We start from the raw sequence: 22315 nt of genomic DNA, 5'->3' as shown, positions 1-22315 counted from the left end.
GAACATTTAAAGGAAATGAGAGGTAGGCAGCAAAAATGGACTGGGGTATCATTTCAAACATCATGCAACAGAAAAAACAACCAGCCTGGGACTTATTTCTGCATACCAGGAGGAAATCTTAGTCAGACACAGAACTTAAGGAGGAAGAGGAACTTTTAAAACCAGAAAAACTCTACCTTCTTGTGACAGAGCAAAAATTCTGTGGTATAAGTATTCGCTCCAGTTATCAACAATTCTCTCATCAATCACCAAATGAGCTTTTGGTGTTCCCTTTCAACTTTGCCTTTCCTTTCCCCTCTCGCCTGCCCCTCCCGGCCCTTGTAGGACTACAAGATTTCTTGTGGGAAAAACTGAGTAAAATAAATGTTGTGCCTTATTACTCACATTCCACCATATTTAAAATTCTAGAGAGTAGCTAATATATTATAAGGAAAATACAAAGAAAATAATAAAGACCTTGTATTTGTTACTTCTGATATCAAAGAACAAAGAGTTGTGATGGGAGCAGATGCTTCTGTCTTAATAGATTTAAGATATAATCTAGAACTGATATAATCATTTTTTTTCTTTTTTAGAATACTCAGACATCCCAGAGTTTGAAAAACTCCATGAATTTCTTAGCTCACCAAAGTCTACCATTAGGCTAAGAGTGAAATCATATATTAAGCAACTCTGAATCATCTATCTGATTAATACTTTTTCCTGGTGGGAAAGTTGCTAATCCCACCATTCCTGGTGTATATCACTAAGTAGACACACTCATGAAGGAAATGTTCAGTCTCAAATTACAGTCCAAACATATATTGATATCATTACTCAGATGGAGACACAGAACTATAGACAAGATTTCTAAAAATTGAATTTTTTAACTATGCATGACTCATTTTTTAAAATTTAGATCTCAGATATTAATATTCTTAGGTATCAACAGTAATTATAATTTTCTCTTAAGAATAAGTTGAATTTGGTATATACCAGATTGCATTAGGGGAAGTCCTGTAATGTAACAATGAAGACGAGGAGAAATGTAACATGTAAGAAATAATATTGGTAAATAGACTTTAATTTGTAATTATGTAGATGGAACAGTTTGTTGGTTTGACTATTTGTAGATGATTGTGGGGGGGATTTTTCCCTCCATATTGCCTCTTAGAAACTTGAGCCTTGTTTTATTTGCAGAGAGGGGGCACAGACCTTTTCTGTGACTTCATCTGTGTAATGAACTCTTAGTGTAAAAACTCCCTCCACTGGTGCAGATCAGCAACTTATGTGTAACATAAAGATTTCCTGGAGTACCGATAGATACAGAAATTTGTCCTTGATCACACTGCTTTTATGCCATAGAAATAAGATGTCAACTCATCAACCAACAGAAACATCTGTTAAGCACTTACTGTGTGCCAGGTACTCTGCCAGGTTCTAGGGGTACAAAGAAAAAGTAAAACCAGTCCTTGCCCTCAAGGAGCTTACCTTCTAATGTGAGAGACAGCATATGAACACAAGAGAAAAGTTGGCACTACTTGAAAGCATATGGAAAGTACCCTTAGAGGGCATGAAACTAAGAGCTGGGAGGACCAGATCTTTCTGGATCCAAGACCAGCCATCTATGACATGCTGCTTCTTCTGAATCCTTTGGTACCACCACCCAAAATGATTGTGACAATCATGTGGTAAGACAAAACATTTTCTTTGCCACCCCAGAGACCCACACATGTAGGTGATATGACTATATACTCTGGTCATGTTGCTGTTGGTTTTTTCCCCTCATAAATATATTAGAAAGTATAGAAGTTCATTCAAGATTCTTAGTTTCCAAATACCAGCCATTAAAAAAACAAAGCTGAGAAGAGAAACTATGAGATGTTTATCTGTAAGACTCATTTCTCCCAGTATAGTCAGACTATATCATTTAAGCTTGCCTATTTTAAGCATGTCTCTGTGGTGGATTTTTAAAATAAAACTAATACGGTTTTAGTTTTTCTGTCATCTCTGTGGTTAGAAAAGATGATTGAGATACACTAATGAAGTTATAATGTGTTTTCTTTTCATGGTTTGGAAAATAATCTGACTTTCCAGTTCCATTGTTTAACTAAGCTGTGAAGTAATAAAATATTGAAATTCATTTTTAAATGTATGCATTTAATGTTGGAAGTATAAAAATTTCTGGATCTTTTAGCTGAGCAATTCTCAGATTTTAAGGAATAAAACTGAAGGATATGCCTTAAATAATGTTTTGTGAGAAAATATACACAAAATAGAGCATTTAAAGAAATTACCTAATAAAGAGATGTTTGGGTTTTTGTTGTTTTTTTTAAAAGGATATTTTTTAAAAAATGTTTATTGGTCTTGAATAATTGAAAAAAGTCTAATCACAACTAACTGCTTAGATTTGGGATGGCTATTAACGCCTCAGACTTATATGTATATTTTTAAAGTGAAATAGTGTTATCCTGCAGTAGCACAGTTATTTGATTTTTAAAGGTAAGTGAGGAAATGCATTTTAGAAAACTTTGAAGAATAATATTCTGGCTTTGGAAAATTGTGACACACTGCCAGTAAACTTCACAATGAGGCATTTGTTGAGAGTTAGACAGAGGTCAAGAGTTTGGGGCAGCCTCCTGACTCCCTTGGTTTGTTTTCCCTTAGGTTTTCTGGGGTCACTGCATCAACGCCTTGATCCACTCCATCATTCTCTTCTGGGGTCCAATGAAAGTACTGGAGCATGGTAACGGCTTCATTATTTCAAATGTCAGCAAGTAGCATTTCAGTCTTACTGGTGCCAATGTATTTGCAGTCTTTTTTTTTTTCTTTTTCTACAGAAATGGAAGTCACAACAGATTCTAGGGGGGGAAATACTTCCCTTAAATCTAATGATGATAGACAGTCCCCTGGCTTATAGCTTGCTGGCTCAGACGTTTATCAACTCTGACCTTCAGAAGCAGCTCTCTTTATATCTGAAATGTAGATTTGGAGTACAAGGTCTTTCACACCTAATCTTTAATAAATGTTTGAGTCACAAAGTTTGATGGAAGGCACAGTTATGTTATGAAACTTAGAGTCCACTTGTCAATGACTTTACAGATTTGTTCCTTCCTGCTTCTGGTTTTCCATTTCCCAAGACCCATGCTCTAATTTACACAGTAGCTCTAAAGTCTTGGTAAGAATTTAGGTTTTCAGCTGACTATCACCAGGCCAGACATTTCCCCCCCCCCCCAGCACATAGCATTTCAGATTGAATTCTGGATAAGGACCAATTCACCAAGTTGGCTTTAGTCTGTCCTCACTGGAGCTAGAAGGTGGGATTTGAGGAAGTGTATTATTTGTATGTTTTTTGAACTTCTTGACCTGTCCCAAAATGTAGTCCAAAATAGTGGCCTCTTAAAAAGACAGAGGTCTTTAGTCTCAGCAGATGAAAGAGTATACTATTCATCCCCCTCAAATAGTAATGATCCCCCTGGGAAAAATTATTCCAAGTCTTGACTAGACAAGGCCTTTTATTGTCCAAGGAACCAAAGAATATAAAGTTTCCATCCTCCATTGTGTTTCTGCGTAAAAGCGTTTTCAGCTTCAAACAGAAATGATTAATTCTTCCTGAGATATTTTTTTAACCCATTAAATGCTTAAGGATGTTGTATGTGCATGCCCTGCCAATTCACCATGCCAGCTGACTGTTCCTGTGTATAACATCAGGCCTGCTTTCCCTTTCATATCATTAAGTAGCATAGCAATGAATCTGAACATTCTTAAACCATGAAGCAATGTGGAATTATAGGAGCCATTTTCTGTAAAGGTCAAAAACTTAAAGTCAACTAATGGATTCTTAAATCAGTTTAAAAATTATTTTTAATTTCTGAGGACTTATGTGTAATTTTCATTTTAAAAGAACTAATATCTTTAGTGACAAAAAGAATCTGTCACAGAACAGTAGTGAATACAACCAAGAAAAATGTTGAATTTGCCTCCTTGTCTCTGGACCCAGACAAAAATTTTTATAGACTAGTAGGAGAGCTGTAGTTATTGTATGTTAAGCTCTGGCTCCAGGATCCATTTAGTGACATTATGTAGTGCGTTCCTACCTCCTTCAAAGTCCTGCCCTGTAGAAACTCCACCCACCAGCCAACAAAAAGATCATTTGACTGGGCCTGCTTGGGAGGATTGATCTTACCCTCTCTTAGCATTTAGATACTGAAGTTCTACCTCTTTAGTCATAACGGATTGGATGACTTTTGGAAAATCACTTAACTTCATGTTTTCAGGTTCTCCATGTGAGTCATCTAAGCTAAAAATTTACAGAGACCAGCATAATTCTGGCAGCTGTGACATTCTGCCTAGAGATAGAACACATCTGTGTCTTTTCATTTGAACCTTAGTATGCTACTGGCGTGAAAGGGAATATAGTAGAACTGGAACTTAGCCAGACCAGCCTCTGTCTTTCCCTATCCCCAGGGACCTAAAAGTGGCAACCAGCCATTCGAATGATTTTTCCAAATTGTTGTCATCCTCCTCCTCATCTAACCAGATTTATTAATACATTAGAGTATCTTTGCCAGCTGGAGAAGAGGGGAGTAGTTTTCCTTCTTAAGAATATTGGGAGGAATAAGCAATGCCGTAAATGTAGAAACTGAGGCTGAGAGAGTTTAAGTGGTTTGCCTGCTTGCCCTGCTAGTATGTATTGGAAGTAGGATTCAGATTCAGATCTCCCTGACTCTCTGTTCAGCATTCTATCCATTGTGCCACCTAGCTGCCTCACTATCCTTCTCCCACCAACAAAGCATGGGTATCCTTCAAGGCTTTGTCCTAAACCTTGAAGAAAAGAAGGCACGCCCTTGCTTCATACATTCACTGTTCCAGTCAAACTAGCCTATTCATTAACTTTTCCCATTAATACTAAATTTCAACACCTATTTCTTTGCCTCTGTCTTTTTGGTTCCCCATGTCTAGAACATACTTTCCACTCATTTCTACCTCTTAGAATCTTTAATTTCCTTCAAAGCATGACTGTGGTCTCTTTTATTTTATCTTATTCATGCTCTCCCTCACCCCCACCCCAAGTGTCAGTGTTCTCTTCCTCTTGAAATTCCTTGAAAGAAGGAACTGTTGTATTTTTAATCATTTATCTTTATGTGGTTTGCCCAAAGCTGGGATTCAAATTTGAGTCTTTTCGTTCTAAGCTCAGTACTCTTTCAGCAATGATATTATTGATAATGTATTTGATGTCCACATGGAAAATCACTCTCCATTTCAAACACACCACTATGACCACCATCATTATTGTCCATATCATTATCAATTTTGGGTCATTTTCTGTGGTCCCAGCAAAAACACAACCTGGTGCAGATGAGAAACAAAAAGCTTGGAAAATGAATAACTCATAGTCAAACAGTTAAATAGAGCAGCTAAGTAGCATAGTAAAGTGCTGGGCTTACAGACAGGAAACCTCGTCTTCCTGAGTTCAAATCTGGCCTCATACATTTACTAACTGTGTTACACTGGACAAGTCACGTAACTTTTTGCCTCAGTTTTCTCATCTGCAAAATAAACTGGAGAAAGAAATGGCAAAGCACTTCAGTATCTTTGCCAAGAAAACATGAAGAGTCAGACATGACTGAAACAACTGAACTGCAACAAAAACAGTTACGTCAAGGGGGGTAACTGAAACTTCAACTTCTCTGCCACACTAGAAAGTAGTGGGGTCAGATACAGTAATTATCAGCTTTAATGCTTCCAATTTACACAAGAATTTTCCATCAAAATACTTTTCCTTTTAACCCTTCCTTGACAGAAGGCATCACCCTACCAAAGGTTAATGCCAGTGTCCCCTAGAAATATGGACCAGTTACAGATTCATGTACTTTATAAAAAGTATTCACAGCTCATACTACTAAAGAAAATTTATAAAACTGATAAGGAAATGTTATGTTGACCTAAAAGTGGAAAAGATATACCAAAAAACTCCTGGTGTAATGAAGGACAACTTGTCCTTTCAATCATTATTAAACAGATGCTCCAAAGTGATGTAATACTTGTACCATGACATAATTAATGACTTTCATTGATATGTCAGAACCCCTGATTCTGTTCTGTACTCATAACTGGGTCGTGTACTACAAATATATAAAACTGATCCAGAGAAAATGAGATTTAGAGTATTTGATAGCCACACGGGAAACTTTTCTTCTGAACTCACACCACCAACACAAATATATCAAGAAGAGTTTTATAAAATATAACATCTTTCAAGGAGCAAGTTAAAGCCTGTTACGGTTATGCCTAACCCTAAATCAATTATCATCTGTACCAAATAAAATTATGTATGGCTTCCAAAGCAGAGAGAGAAGTAGACCATAGTATCTTTTTTTTAAACACTTGATATATGTGAATAACATCAAGCTATATGCCCCCCACACACACATACATATTAAATAGCTCCTCCACCTCATAGTATCTTTCTCTAATTATATAAAAATGTCATTTGGACTTGAGTTTACAAGTTCTAGTGGATGCCTGGAAGTGACTGGCGCCTTTAAGCTTGAGTTTAGAGGTGGAATTGAGCCAATAGGGAAGGCTGATATTTTAAAATGACTTGTTCTACATCAGGAAAGACACATTAAATATAAAGCTATTAAGGAGGGCAGCTCTTCAGGGCATCTTTGTGGATAAAGCACCAGGCCTGGAGTCAAGAAGGTCTGAGTTCAAATCCAGCCTCAGACACTTACTAGCTATGTGACTCTAGACATGTCACTTAATGACTATTTGTCTCAGTAAAATGAGGATAATTATAGCTAATGTTTATATACTGTTTTCTATGTGATAGTCATTGTTCTAAACACTTTCCAATTACCTCTAAGTTGGTGCTGTTATTATTCCCATTTTGCAGGTGAGGAAACTGAGAAAAAACATAGAGTAAATGACTTTTTCAGGGTCACACAACTAGGACCCACCTCCCAGGGTCGTTATCAAGATCAAATGAATATTTGTAAAGAATTTAGTAGCCTGGCACAGAGTAAATGTTATATAAATGTTAGCTAACTGAGTAGTTTGTTTTTGTTTTTTAAAGCAATTGGTATTAAATAACTTGCTCAAGGTTACATGGCCAGTTATTTTGTGTGGGTGTTAAGTATCTGAGACCAGAACCGATCCCAGGTCTCCTGACTCTGGGGCCAGCACACTTACTCACTGCCCCACCTGGCCACCCCCTGAGTAGTTATTGTTAAGGAGAAAGTTGTGCCTGAATGAAAATTTAATATGTGGAATTCTAAAAGTCAAGCTCAATGAGGAAAACACAATTAAAGCAATTAACCCATTGCAAGAACCATCAATATAAACATTTTGAATTGTAAAATGGACCATAAATTTGAAAAGTATCCCAACAGAAATCCATATGATATTAAGTCACCAGGATATATTCAGTGGCTCTTTTGAGCCACGTACCACGATGGATAAGGATAAAAATACTCTGAATAAAACAATCTCTACTTGCAAATATTCTGACAGGGGAGACAGAATAAATATAAAGAAATTAAATAAAAGATAAGGAGGATACTAGTAATTATGGGGATCAAGAAAGGCTTTATATAGAAGGTGATATTTGAGCTGTGTCTGGAAGGAAGAGAAGGATTTTATGCTGCAAAAGTAAAAAGGGAATTCACTTCCTGAGGTAGGGATAACCAGCGCAAAGACCAAAAGATAAGAATCCAAAAGCCCTGGAAGAATGAAGTCTTCATGAGCTCAGTCAATAATATATAAGCAAAGAAAAACCAAACAAATGCAAGGGCAAAACTTGTTTATGGAAACTGAGGGGATTAAGATAATAGCAACAGCTTAACATTCATATAGTGCCAATTACTATACCGTGTGCTTTATAATTACTAACTCATTTTATCCTCACAATAACCCTAGAGATAGGGTGAGGAAACCAAAGTAGACAGAAAGCAGGGCAATTGGGGTTAAGTGACTTGCCCGAGGTCACACAGCTAGTAAGTGTTAAATGTCTGAGACCGAATTTGAACTCAGGTCCTCCTGACTCCAGGGCCAGCATTCCATTCACTGCACCACCTAGCTGCCCCAGGCTATATTTTCTTAGTTGAGTATTTTCCAGACAGGCAGAGCAGCAGAGTGGATGGAGAACTGGTCTAGGACCAAGGAAGAGCTGGGTTTCAGTCCTGCCTCTGACCATGCTCACTCTATGTTCCCAGGCAAGGCAGAGGCCCTTCTGTGCCCTCTATAAAACTCTGGGAATATCAGGTCTTACAGGAAGGGATCAACCGAGAAGGATGCATTAAGTGCCTACTATGTGGTAGGCACTGTACTAGGTAATGGGAATATGAGAATCTGGTCTGACCATTGTTTTAAAAATTACTTTTAAAATTTTATGGTTCAAGGTTGTATCCTGTAGACAACAGTATAGTTTGTTATAATGGTCTGGTTCCAGTACAGTTTACTTGTTGAATTCTCAAGAGTACTGAACATCTCTTTTTCTAGGATGGGGCTTGTCATCTGCTTGTGAAGGACATTGAACTTCTGATGCATAATTCTGACCAGAAAAATACAGCTCACAGTTGTTCCTTTTGCATCCACCAGCAGTTTCTTTCTGGCATTGACACCTACCCTCTTTATCCCCTGCCCAAACACTGCTAAATCTAGAACTCTCAAGTCACAGAGGTGGAAAGAGTGCCCATGCACCCTATTTTGTCCGAACTACTGGAAAAACCCTAAGTTTTTTATGCTAATATGGGTTTTGTCATTACCAGAGAAATGTATAAATTATCTTGGGAGGTAAGAATCTTCAGGACCCCTGGAGCAAAACCACTTTTCTCCGTGTTACAATGCTGCTTACTATAGTCTACTTGTTAGAGAGAGACTGCCTTAAGCAAGTTTAGGCATTTTGTCCATTAGAATGCTTCCTAGCTCTTTTCTTTAGTTAATATTAGGAGAAACTTCATATCTGCTTGAAATTTCAAAATGTGTTTTTCACTCAGGCCATTAATTTAAATCATGTCCCCCCATCACCTCTCATATACCCATCTAGTATACATAGCTTGTTCCTGTAATCTCTCAGCCATACCCATCTTTTTATTTGGAAAGTAAATTTGATTTTAAACTTTAAACCTCAGGTGTAACCTATCAACCTAGTTTTATCAACAGACTGGCCATTCTCATATTTTCTGCTCATGAGTCTAAATGAGTTGTTAACGATTCCTCCGAGAATTGGAAAGTAGTTACTGACAAAAGAATATTGGATCAGCTTCCACACACACACACACACACACACACACAGATTTATATTTCTTTTGATGAAGTTTCCAAAAAAATTGATTTAAGCAGGAACAGTATTACCAATAAAAATAGAGTTTTAACTTTAAATATTATCATCCATCCTTATAGCCCTATTTTTAATAGAGAAAATATATCAAATACTCACTGAAATAATCTTATTATAGAGTTAGGGTGTTTGAGTACTATTGAGCTCCCCTTTGGGTTAGACATATGCTACTATCTGACCAGTCCATGAATCTCTTCTTAAAAATTTTGAAGTATTGTTCTCTGTGTATGTGTATCACAGAGCATGGGCTTCTTCACACTACTGAGGGAGCATTGGCCATCATCTGTAGTGGTACTTGAGCCGCTGTTTCTTGTCAGAATGAAATTGATGAGGTGTTCTACATCTGAATCCCAAAGGCCTTCATTATTTCATGTTAAACTGAATCTGGATAGCAAAAGGCACTCTGATAGGTGTGTCTGCAAGGAATCTAATTGATTGGTGCCACAATAATTTGCCGTAATTGCTTTATACAAGTAAATAACATGTAGTCAAAGGAGACTCAATGGTCATATTTTATTTGGGCTTACAAAAATCCTTTGCTCAAATTTCACACCTATCGCTTTTTCTAAATTTAAAAAAAAAAGCTTTCTATTATACTGGGAGAAATATTTTGTCAAGGATACAGAAATGACTTAAGCATTTCTCTGGATGAAGAATTGTTAACAGCAAACAAAGCATTTGATAATTTATGACAGATCTGTTTTTGTTCTAGAAAAATCTAAAGATAGATATACATAACAAGATTGTATAAGGCCAGATTTGAAGTGATTTAGGAGAGTTGTTTTCCTAAGTCAATTTATTTCATATTTAATATTATCCATTCTTTTTCTTTGGTTCCCACAAATTAAGTCAACAATTCCAGACTTTTGTTAAAAGAAAAAAAAACCTCACACTCCCTGTCAAATATAGCTATTAATTAATTAAGGCTGCTAAGTAGTATAGCAGATAGAATGCTAGTCCAGGGATCAAGAAGACCTGAGTTCAAATGTGATCTCAGACACTTAACTGCTGTGTGACCCTGAGGAAGTCACTTAACTTCTATCTACCACAGTTTCTTCAATTATAAAATGGGGATAATAACAACACCTATTTCCCAGGGTTGTTATGAGGATCAAATTAGATATTGTGAGGAATTTAACACAGTACCTGACATAGTAGGTGCTTTTTTATAAATGCTTTTTTCCATTCCCCTTAACTATATTAGTTTGGAGCACAAATTACTTCAACAAATTGGGCCTATGCAGAGAATCTTCAAACCTCACTTTATTTTTATAAGATAGTGCTCACTGTTAAGGGCAAATAGGGCTTCCAGTTTCTACTCTGAGGAAGACACTTCCTGAACTGCCTTATTTTGTGGTCTCAGTCTAAATTGTTCACCTCAATTTCAATCTCCTCCCCATCCGCCTATTACTAAAATTGCTATTATAGAGAACAATTGAGATTTGATTTCATCTCTAAGATCCTTTCCAGCTCTAAATCCTATGATTCTCTTACCAATCTCTGGCCAGGTTTGCTAATAAGAGGAAGAGAGGAATCAGGAGCCTGGATAACCCACAAACATGGACTTTTGGTTTCAGAACAATTGAGAGGTGACTTTAAGAAGGCTTGTAATGACTGCAGAATGAAAGAAAAGAAAACAATCCTTCCCTACCAATCCAATATGCATTTATTAAGTAACGCAGGAGATACATAGAAAAACTGGAAAATAGCCTGATTTCATAGAGTTTACATCCTGTATTTCTTCTAGGTTGAAAACTGACTTGATCATATTAGAGGCAATTGCTAATTTACTAAGAGATTGTTTTCCAAAAGTTCACTTCTAAGCAGAATCTTCTCCTAGAAATAGCATTGAACATAGCAGTTATGTTCCCAGGCACCCCACAAATGCCTATTTGGTGCTCAGTCAGTAGAATATAATGAGTAGCTCTGATCATCTTTGACTCTCTCAGAGCCATCTGGGGGCCTGAAGCCCTGGTTCCCCTTTGCCTCGAGTCCCTTTGAAGCCTAGAGAGGAAGAGAATGTTGGAAAAAGAGGGAAGTTTAGGCAGAATCTCCGACACCCGGGACATTTCCACAGCAGCATCTTAACAAAGGTTCTGGCAGTAGAGGAGTAGAAAGGACATGAGGACTATGGGAATGGGGGCTGGGTGGGACTTTCTATGGCTTCCAGAGAAATGATCCCAGAGAAATGAGTATATCCTTGGCAAAGTAAACACAGCCATTCACATGTATAAAGCATTTGTCGTTTTGATTCTGCTGCACTGCCATTTCTAACTGAAATGAATATAAACGATTTTACCTGAAATTAATTGTCTTAATATTATTGTATCCCTTCTTTTTTAAGGGCATCTCAGAAAAGTTACAGTTGCCCACAATAACTTTGTTTTTTAAAAAAAATAAATTTTCTCAGTGCAAAATTCATAGTTTTAGGGGGTTTTGTTTTGTTTTTTGGGTTTTTTTACTATTTAGTAGTAAAACACAGAAATTACTTGTTTTTAATTAACGTTTACCAACAACTATGTGTTATAAAACTAACACCTCTGAGTATGCTGAAATATGTTACTCATGTGTTGTTTTATTTAAAGTTCTTTTAGAATACCACTAACTGCTTATGTGCAGTTTTTGCCCCACAAATATTTTCTTTTTTGCTTTTTGGAGGGCCATTGAGGTTAAGTGACTTGCCCAAGGTCACATGGCTAGTTAGTGTTAAGTGTCTGAGGCCTTATTTGAACTCAGGTCCTCCTGACTCCAGGGCTGGTGGTCTGTTCACTGTGCCACCTAGCCGCACCCTTCTCCCCTCCCCCCCCGACAAATATTTTCAAAAGGTCTCTAGTACACATCTGTCTTGCAGTCACTCCATATGCTGAAGTGTCTGAGGGCAGGCACTGCTTATGCTCCATGCTTCAGAGCATAGTTTTTCTCCTTTGAATAACCCCACTCACAAACCTGGGAGAGAGCCTGACTTGAGCCATGCCCAAGTCTGACTGCTAAGGCAACTCCCTTGGACACAGCTACTCCATTTAGATTATTTTTATCCTTAACTTCATATTGGCATCATCGTGCCTATCAGCCTCCCAAAGAATGTGTCGATCATCCTAGACTCTGGTCTTCTTTCCCACTTTAAACAATTTTACTGATATATCATTTTACATATATATGTGTGTGTGTATAAAGTATTTGAAGTCTATAACATTTTGTGTATATTAATTTCGTTTAATTAATGATACCTAATGCAAGTATTATTGTCCCTTTTTTACAGATGAGGAAACTGAGGCTTACAGAAATTACGTGCTTTCTTTGTTTCATATACCTATTATGTGACAGAATCAGAAACTTATCTTCTGAGAGAAATTATAGTGTGGTGGAAAGAATATAGAGTACTGGAGTCAGGAAACCTAAGTTCATATAGCAGCTCTGATACATTCTACCTGGGTCACCATGAACAAATCACTTTACCCCTCAAAGTCTGTTTCCTCGTCTATAAAATGGGCCTAATAATACCTATGTCATCCAGCTCAAAGGGTGATTGTGAGATGAAACACCTTATAAAACCTAAAGTGCTAAGTAAATGTGAGCTGACTTAATATTCTGAGCCCTCTTACCATGCTTCTTTTTCCATACCATGTTGGCCCATCAAAAATATGCATACATACACACACAGACAGAAATATATACATATATATTACATGCATACACACATATCTAGAAATATATACATATCGCACACACACACACAGACATAAGAAAGCCTGCCTGGCTTTCTCAGATAATACTGAGTCTAAATTAGGTAAGCCTGATCTAAATGAGAACACACTCTTTTGTGGTAATACTTAGACTTGAACCAAAGGGAGAATTTTTCTTAGTTAAGGACCCTAAGCTGAGACATATTGGACTCAATGTATCTTCTAGCCTGATACCATGGCATTTGGGAAGAAATAAATACCAGTGCCATCTCTAGTCCAAGATTTGCCTGCTGCTTGGCTTCATCTAGCTAAACGTTGGCATCTTTCCCACAGTACAAGGAGGATAGTAGACAGAAGCTTGCCTTCTTTTGGTTTATAAAATGTTCAGATTATTTACACATTGGTAGTAGGTACCTGAGAAATACCTAGCCCTCTGATTTTTCTTTGATGTAGGAAACACAAGCGTTGAGAAAAACTTTTAAAATTGGTTTTAAATAGCATTTGAAACTTTATGCATGTTTTACTTTAAAATAAATTAATGTGCCTGTGTGTGTATAGTGTACCCCAAAAATCTTACTGTAATTTTAAGCTAATGAAGTTTTAAGCTGCACTGAAACTTTTGGGACACTCTGAACTTTATTATTATTAACTTTTTAAAGCTGTATTAGCTTAAAACTGCACTAAGACTTTTGGGGCATCCTTTATATATACATATGTGTGTATGTATTTTTTTTTTTACTGGACCTTTGATTTTGCCCATATAAAAATCTCCCAGTAAGGAATTCCCTCTACAACTTACTCTTTTTTTTAAATTTAAATTCTATTTTATTTTCATTTCCAAATTCTCTCTTTCCCATCTCCTACCCATTGAGAAAGTAAGAAAAATAAAACCAGTTGTAAATGTATGTGTATGTATGTACATATGTGTGTGTATCCAAGCATAAAAGATTCCCACATTAGCCATGTCCCAAAAAATAAAAGAAAAAAATAGGCTTTAATCTACACTCTGAGTCCATTATTTCCTTATCTGAAGGTGGCTAGCATGTTTTATCATAAGGTCTGTGGAACTGTGACTAGTTCCATTGTGTACAGTTTATACTCTTAGAAGTTACCTGAGGGCATTGACATGGATAGAATGACTTGTCCAAGGTCATTCAGCCAGTATCTTTCAGAAGGGGGGACTTGAACTTTCTTTCTCTACAGAGGAGCAAAAGGAATTTCTAAGTTTATTTTTAAAGGTGGAACTTTGTTTTAGAAAAGAGTAGAAGTTGTTTCTAAAATCTTGGACTGATAAAACAAGCTCTCACTTGTCGCTGATCATAGGGGTCAGGAATAGTGTAGAAAATTACAGTCACTACATAACCTCAAAACTCATTTTCTTCCCTGCCCCAACCCTTCACCAGAGTTCTCAACAGAGATCATACATCCCATATATTTAACAAACGGTAATGTGAGTTTTTTGTCTTCCTCCTGACTTTCCATTGGCCCGTGATAATAATAATTATTATTTCTATTAGCATTTATAAAATGTCTTAAGGTTTTTACTTATGTTATCTCATATATATACCCTGTGAGCTAAGTTTATTATCCCTGTTTTACAGATTAGGCACCTGAGGCTTAGAGATATTAAGTAATTTGCCCAGGGTCACACAACTAGTTAGTGTCTGAGCAAGGATTCAAACTCAAGTCTTCCTGATTTCCTTACATCACCCAGCTGTGTGTATCATCCAGAGACTGCAATATTAGTAAAGTTAGATCAAGAACAAAGTCAGTGAACTAGAGAAAGATCCAGAAGAGGGCCAAGAAAATTACAGAGAAAAAAAAATCCATATATTTATTATCAAGCCTAGGAGTTATAAATGTGTTTTGGGAATTATATTGCTGAGGTGTAACATACTTTAAAATTGGTTTTCTTAGAGTCTTACATTGAAAACTTCCCAGAAGTCATGTCCTGGGTTGCATGTTTGGGACACTCAGATAATTTATAAATTAATCAAGGGAGAGGCAGAAATAAACATTTGGAAATACTTGAAGGATCCAAATGAAAGAATTGGCAGGAATAATCAAGGAAGGGAAGGCCAAATGTGAACCTTAGAAAATAACTTAAAATCAGGGACTACTGACTAACAGTGACATCAGCTAAACTACGGGAAAGAAATTTCCCTGAGGGAAATAGTGGAATCCCAAAACTAGACTTGGGCTAGACAAAGAAGGCAGAAATGTATGGTAGGCAGTTTGCCTCAAGAACAAATGGAATAACGTAATTGGTGTTTTATAACCTTGAATTCTCAGTGGACTCTGGCTTGTGATTGTTTTTATCCACAGAAAATTCTTTAGAACTTATGTTCTGCAAAGGCTTTTTGGCAGATTATAAAATAGAGTCCATAGTTACTTTCCACTAAAGTAGTTCAGTTGCAGTCAATGAAAAAGCATATTTTCTGGGGGGATTTCCCCATTAGAGTATATGGAACAACTACTTGAATGCTGATGTTTTTGAATCAGCTGTATTTTCAAGGCACTTGGCAAATCCTGATCTGTATATTACAGTCTTCGAGAGTTCATTCAGTCCTTTGTCCACAATCCCACAACTAGTATGTGTGAAAGGGAGGACTTGAACCCAGGTTTTCCTGACTCCAAAACTGGCCATCTATCTACTATCATGTGCTGCCTCTCCTTTCAAGTGAATAAGAGAATATTATTTCAAGATGGCATTAGATCTGACTTGTGAAGAAATTCTACTTTTCTGGACTTCACTTCCTGGCATGGTGCTTGGCTTTAACTCCAGAAAGGTGATTTATTACTTTGAAAACTGTAGAGCCATACATACACAGAGAACTGGAAGGGACATTCGAAGTCATTATACTATAATCCTTTCATTTTAAAGTTGAGGAAACTGAGGCACAGGAAGGCCCAATGACCTGTCTCAAGTTACACAGTAAGTGAGAGTACCAGGATTTGAAACCTGGTTCCCTGATTCCAAATCCAGTATACTTTTGGTTGCAACACAGAATCATCCCGTCTTAATTTAGTTTTTTTATGTAGGAAAAGAAATTCTTGTTAAATAGTAGTGTCTGCAGGTTTGAAGCGAGTGGCATTCATTATCATAGATAGAAGGAACGTATCTGGTAAAACCTCAGAAAGTAGAGATGGAACAGATCTGTTAGATTACTTTATCCATTTCCGTTTTTGATGCCAAATCATTTCATAAATATTTTATTTCTTTGGTCAGCCTATTATTTATCAAATGTCCCCCAGAAAGAGTTTCCTCTATTTCTCTCTTCATTCCAACAGATCTCACAGAAAGAAATTTTTTCTGGAAACCAAGTCCACTAAATAAGTTATTTTTTGTTTTCAGGACACCTTTTATTTAAACCAAAGCTACATGTTTCTTTTCTTCTATGTGTAAGCCTCAGCTATTTGTAAACAGTATGTCCCATATACTGTTTTCCCTCAGCCAAACAGTACATTATTCTAGTTCTTTCTTCATGTTTGTCCCTCTTCCTCATAATTATCTATGTTCTATTTTTCTGAACTTCCCCCACACATCTTTATCTTTCTAATAATAAAGTGCTCTAAAGTAAACACAGTATAAGAACTGTAGCCTCTACAGAATTCTCCCCACATCACTGATTTTTGTGGTTTATTTTATTTTATTCCAATCACAGAGATCTTAAATTTTTGCCATAGTATACCTAATTTGTTGTTTATTCTTTTCTAGAAATATGCCCTAAATTACTGCATTCCACATTATTTATTTTCCCTTTTTCCCCGAGTTGCTTTATTTTATTGTTTGAGACTCATTTTTCTACTTCTGCTGATGAAAGGGTGCTTTTTCCTTTACAGATTCTTCTAATTTCTTATAAATATAGAATTTCCTACATCTGATGTTTATTTTTTCTTATATTGCATAGGCATACAACATAGAAGTTCTTATCTATGCTATGATTTTTCTAGATCTGATCAGGGCTCACTATACATAGAACCTCATAGGCTTTCAAAGTAGACTTATGCTATTCTTATAAAGATAAAAACTTATGCCTTTTTGTTCACCGATAAAGAGATGTGAGACCAGAACATATACCTTGAGCTAGGGTGGATGAATAGGAGATCTAATACTGTCATTTTTAAACCATTAAATTCCTGGTTAACTACTATACATTATTATTTTTAAAACTCCTTTTCCAAAATTTTAGTTCCTCACAATTGTGAATGTATACTAGTGACAAAATGGTCGCTAGTATAAATTTCAAATTATTGCTGTTTCAACTACTATAATAAGAATAAATGGACATTTCATAGCTATCAGATTAGCTACACACAAAAAATGAAATCAGTGAAACTCAGTGCTGACTAGTTGTGGAGAAACAGATACACCCATATATCACTGGTAGAATTTCAAACCTGTAGGATTTTTTTTTTTTGAGGAACAGTCAGGCACAGTACACAATAAAAGTTAGAAAACAATCCTTACCCTTGACCCAGTAATACCAAACTGGGAATGTACCTTAAATGTATTTTTAAAACAACACATATCCACCTCTTCAGAAATTTTCATAGCAGCATGATTTGTAATGGCAAAAAGCTGAAATATACCTAAATATCCAGCAAGAGGAGGATAGTTAAATAAATTTCATTTGGGACAGTAAGTTAATTATAACCTAATTGTTGAGAACCAGGAAAATGGCTAAATGAACTTTATTCAGTACAATTTTCTCCATTCCTTTTGTTTTGTGGGAGGTGAAAGAGGTAGATAGTGAAAATATGGGCTCAATCTAGGCCTACAGCAGGTTCCAACAACTAGTTGCCCTTGTTTGCCTCCTTGGTTAGGTACAAAGGAATGTAGACTCAACTGTTCAACTGTGAAACTGGAACTTGGCTGGCCCTCAGATTTATTAAGAGCAGGGGAATTTGTGAGAGTAGCTACTGAGGCTCCTGAGGTAAAAATGAAGTTGAGTCTGTAAACGTAAGCCAGAGCCACAGGCCACAGGTCTGGTTTTGAAGATGAAGGCAGAATTCAACTGAAGAAACCCTTCATGATCTAAAGAGCAGGCAATTTACCAATAGAAATACAACTTGGACTTTTTATAACAGCCTTGATATTAGTAGAAATGAATTCTATAACTATTGGAATTACAGTTTCATTATTGTGGTATATTGTACTTACTATTCTGGAAAGAACAGATGGGGGGGAAAATTAAGTCTGAATCCATAAAATCCTACTCCTATTACCCAGGATTCTCTCAAAGCAGTGTAAGTGCCCCCAATTTAGTACCATGTAAAAACATGACTAATGATCATGCTTGAGAATTCTCTGAGTCCAATCATAAATTCACTTGGCATGTATATAGTTATCATCTTCTTATATAGAGTTTCTATTCCAGCCCAGCAAGAATAAGAAATGGACACTTGCAAAACTGCCAAGATTGGTACCTTCTAAAGATACTGTCCTGATTATTTTTTTATTTCAGAAACAGCAGGTGTTAGAATTAGAGTACTAGTCAAGGATCATACTATAAAAATGCTAATAAAGCCTGAGATGTTCCATTTTATTATAACTTTTAGTAAAAATCATATATACATCTAACAGTAGCTTTTTGGAAAGAATTTGAAATGGAAGAAGCTAGAGGCACCTGGAGAAGAAAGAAACGTTAGGGTATCACAGAGGATGCAACATTAAAATGTAACCACTTTAAAATATATCATACTATCTGATCAATATTTGTTCCCTGGACAAAATCAGATTCAAATGCCTACTCTTTGGGTTAGAATATGTGATATCTGGTATTATGTGTATGAAAATACCTGTTCTCAACTTTTACAATCCTTAATTTTCTTCTTAAAATTATATTTATATCATTGAACATAATGACTTTTTCATTTTTCAGATGCAGTGTTGGCGAGTGGTCGTGTTGTAGACTATTTATTTGTTGGAAACATTGTTTATACAGTAAGTCTTTCAATATACTTCCTTTTATATAGTCTTTAAGGTATGCTGTTCTCAGTAGTTTATGGCTTACTCTTTTTAAGAGTGATACCAATTCTTTAATTTTAATTTATCATGCTTTTAACTATTTTATGTATATTCCTAAAGAACAACAATTACTGAGTAATGTATTTGTAAATGGTCAAAGTCTGAGGATATTCATATGTATGCACATATCTGCATTGGGTGTATATCCAAAGAAATAAAAATCTTGAGTATTTCTTCCCAAGCCCTCCAAATAGTCTGTTTTGTGTAATTAGAACAGGTAGAGATGAAATAAGCAGGTTTGATAAGTTTCCTAAGTCTTGATACGATAATTTGGTCAGAAAAGAAGGGGACCACTCAAGGTGAGAAACTTTTGTTGGGTGGGCTAGGGTGGCAGAAGTATGCCCCTGTGTTCCTCAGCAGCCAGATTTTTTTTTAAATAGCTCCATCGTTGAGACTGCCATGAAGGAATACTGGGGCAAGAGGATTTCTAAGGGGAAAATGTGACAGCACAAGAATACATTTTGGCTCCATTTTTCTTTCCACAGTATGTTGTTGTTACTGTCTGTCTGAAAGCTGGTTTAGAAACAAGAGCTTGGACGAAGGTAAGTATTTCTTCTGCATGGTATATCTTTAAATCTGCACTATTCAATGCCATTATCACTGTATATGCTATGATTTCTTATTGAGACTCAGGGGAGGTTGGGTAACAAATAAAACTTCTATTTTGCATTTTCATGTTGTGGGTTGTTTTAGATCACAGCTAATTTCCCATCTGAAGTTTTCCAGCTGTTCAATTTGCATGCCTGGCATTTGAAATAGACTTCCTTTAGCATTCCATTAACTGAGACCTGTGTTAAATGACCCAACATGTTTATGATGAAATTTAGCATGGCATCATCCTGTGCCAATGTATACTCTGAATATTGTGAGGGAAGAAAATCAGGTTTTATGAACTTGTCACCTACGAACAGTTAGATTATATAGCTTACCACATATTCTTTCCCTGAGGTAATTAATAACATAGCAAGAGTACTGACTGATCTGTGGCCTCACTGATTGGGGAATAATATGGCTATGGGTACTCCAGAAGCAACTAATAAGGTCGATATCTTTACACCTTAACATTTATTCCACTATTTGCCCTCATTTCTCTTACTTTTTTTTCCTTATCTTTATTTCCCATTTCTGCTTCATTTCCTCAAGTTTGACATAGTCTTCAGATATGTGGTCACTTATCTTTTATCTGTATCAATATCCTGTGAAATAACATGCTAGATGTCCTCCCAGTGGGGGGTGGATGAGAAGGGAAGAAGGGAAGGAATCTAGAAATCAAAGTTTTAAAAACAAATGTTAAAAAAATTGTTTTTTACATGCAACTGGGAAATATACAGGCACTGGGATATAGAAATCCATCTTGCCCTACAAGAAAGTTATGGAGGATGGGGGAGAATACAAGAGAGAACAGATTGGGGGAAGAGGTATTCAGTAGGCTTGCTATCTTGGGGTGGGGGTAGGGGAAAGACAGGGAGAAAATTTGTAACTGAAAATCTTGTGGAAATGAATGTTGAAGACTAAAAATAAATAAATAAATTGGAAAAAAAAAGAAATGACTTACTGGACTCTATTTCAAGATGAATATTAACTTAGAAAAGACAATAGGTAGAAAATTTTGCAACTATAAATTTCCAAACACTCCCTAGGCCTTCAGAAATGAGCTTCTTAGAGTACTACATATATCATAGTATAGAAGGAAATTATTGAATATAAGGAATTTTTGCACTATAGAGTTCCTTAAAAAAGATGAATTCACAGGTCCAGAACCCTACCCCCAAAGCTGGCAAAATACATTAGCAAATGTTTTTTATTTGTTTGTTTGTTTTTTTACCAAAGAAATCTGTAAGTGAGCCCAAGCTGGGAACGTTAGCTAACATGCTGGAGGACAGAGAGAGTGAACGAAGATTATGAAAAGGCTAGCACATCTGACTGAATATAAAATTAAATTTGATAAGGATAAAGGTAAATTATACCTTGTGTAATAAAATTATGCAAGGGCCACAAGGAATCAAATTCATGAGTATACAAATAGTAAGTCATGACTAGATAGCAGTTATCTAAAGAAAAAAAATTGGTGTCTGGTCGTCCAGCATTTCACTACCCTGGTCAGGTCATATTGGTACCATGTTCAAATCACCAAATTTTAAGTACGTTGATATCCTGGAGATGTTATTGATTGGTAAGTTATGTTAGATACTATAGAAGAAGGAGAAGGAGAAGAAAATAAATAACAAAAAGAAGATAAGGTCTAGGTACTAAATTTTAAGGACTTTGACAGCCTGGAGAAGAATACAACCAGGATTATAAAGGCCTCAGGTTTATGTTGTATGGGGTTCAGCTGAAGAAACTAAGACTGTTTATTGGAGAAGGCTCTGCAGAGAGGGGGTGGAACATGATTACTGTCTTCACCCATTTGAAGGGCCTCTTTGTGAAAAGATTAGATTTATTCTTCTTGGCCTCGAGGACACATCTTAGGAGCAAAAGATGGAAGCTAAAGAGGCAAACAGGCTTCTTGTGAGGAGAAGCTACGAGACAATTAGAACATCCAAGAGGAGAATAAGCTACCTCAAAAGGTGGAGGAGTCTCTATTCATTGAGATCTTCAAGCAAAGGCTTGATGGCCACCTTTTTGGCACACCTGAGGGGATTCTTATTCAGGACTAGCCCTTATCACTAGGATTCTATGAATCCATTCAGGAACATTCACCTATGGACTCTGTTCTGGAATATGCCTAATTTACTGTTCCCTGCTCCCATCCAAAACCTACGGGCCAGGTATTAACATGGGACTAAGTCAACCAAAAGAGAAAATAGTTTTCAGCCCTTCCCGTTATTGCATTCTCCTGCCTTGTAGGTCCTTATCCACCTTGCAGGGTCTAGGGAATCAGGGACTCTAAAAACTTCTTTTATCTGGTATAGGAAGAAAGTCATAATCATTAGGGTAGCCAGAAGATCCCATTGCTGAGAGTGGGACAATCCCTGGAGATCTGCTGCATTCACAATTATTGGATAGCTTTAAATTCTCTCCCAGGACTATGTACGTATGATAATAGCTGTTATTGACTCCCTTTAGTTGAAAACATTACTCACTGATCCAGGTAAAAAAGATCAGTTTTAGTTTCTTCAGTTTATAAGTCACCCCAGCTGTCTTTCTAATTCCTGGGTACTTCCTGTTTATGAAAAAGATATGTCTGTGTTCTCAAGCATCCCTGAGAATTAGGAAGACTCTTCTCTTCCGCCTTATCGGTGTATGTGTGTGAGGATGTGTTTCCTTGGGGAGGGCAGC

General features: G+C 36.5%; 1 protein-coding gene across 1 annotated transcript in view; it reads left to right on the top strand.

Moving 5' to 3' along the window:
* Window positions 1–22315, top strand: part of ATP8A2 (ATPase phospholipid transporting 8A2) — a 784050-nt gene that overhangs the window by 599575 nt on the left and 162160 nt on the right. The window contains 3 exon segments of the mRNA XM_069080803.1: window positions 2647–2725; window positions 18891–18952; window positions 19522–19578. Of these exon segments, the coding sequence (XP_068936904.1) occupies window positions 2647–2725; window positions 18891–18952; window positions 19522–19578 (198 nt within the window).

The sequence above is a fragment of the Petaurus breviceps genome, unplaced genomic scaffold (assembly GCF_028583685.1).
Source record: "Petaurus breviceps papuanus isolate PSGF00001 unplaced genomic scaffold, PetGlider_PUasm1.0 91133, whole genome shotgun sequence".
Taxonomy (NCBI): Eukaryota; Metazoa; Chordata; class Mammalia; order Diprotodontia; family Petauridae; genus Petaurus; species Petaurus breviceps.
Note: the sequence above shows the minus strand (reverse complement) of the source record. Positions and strands in the feature narration are given on the sequence as shown.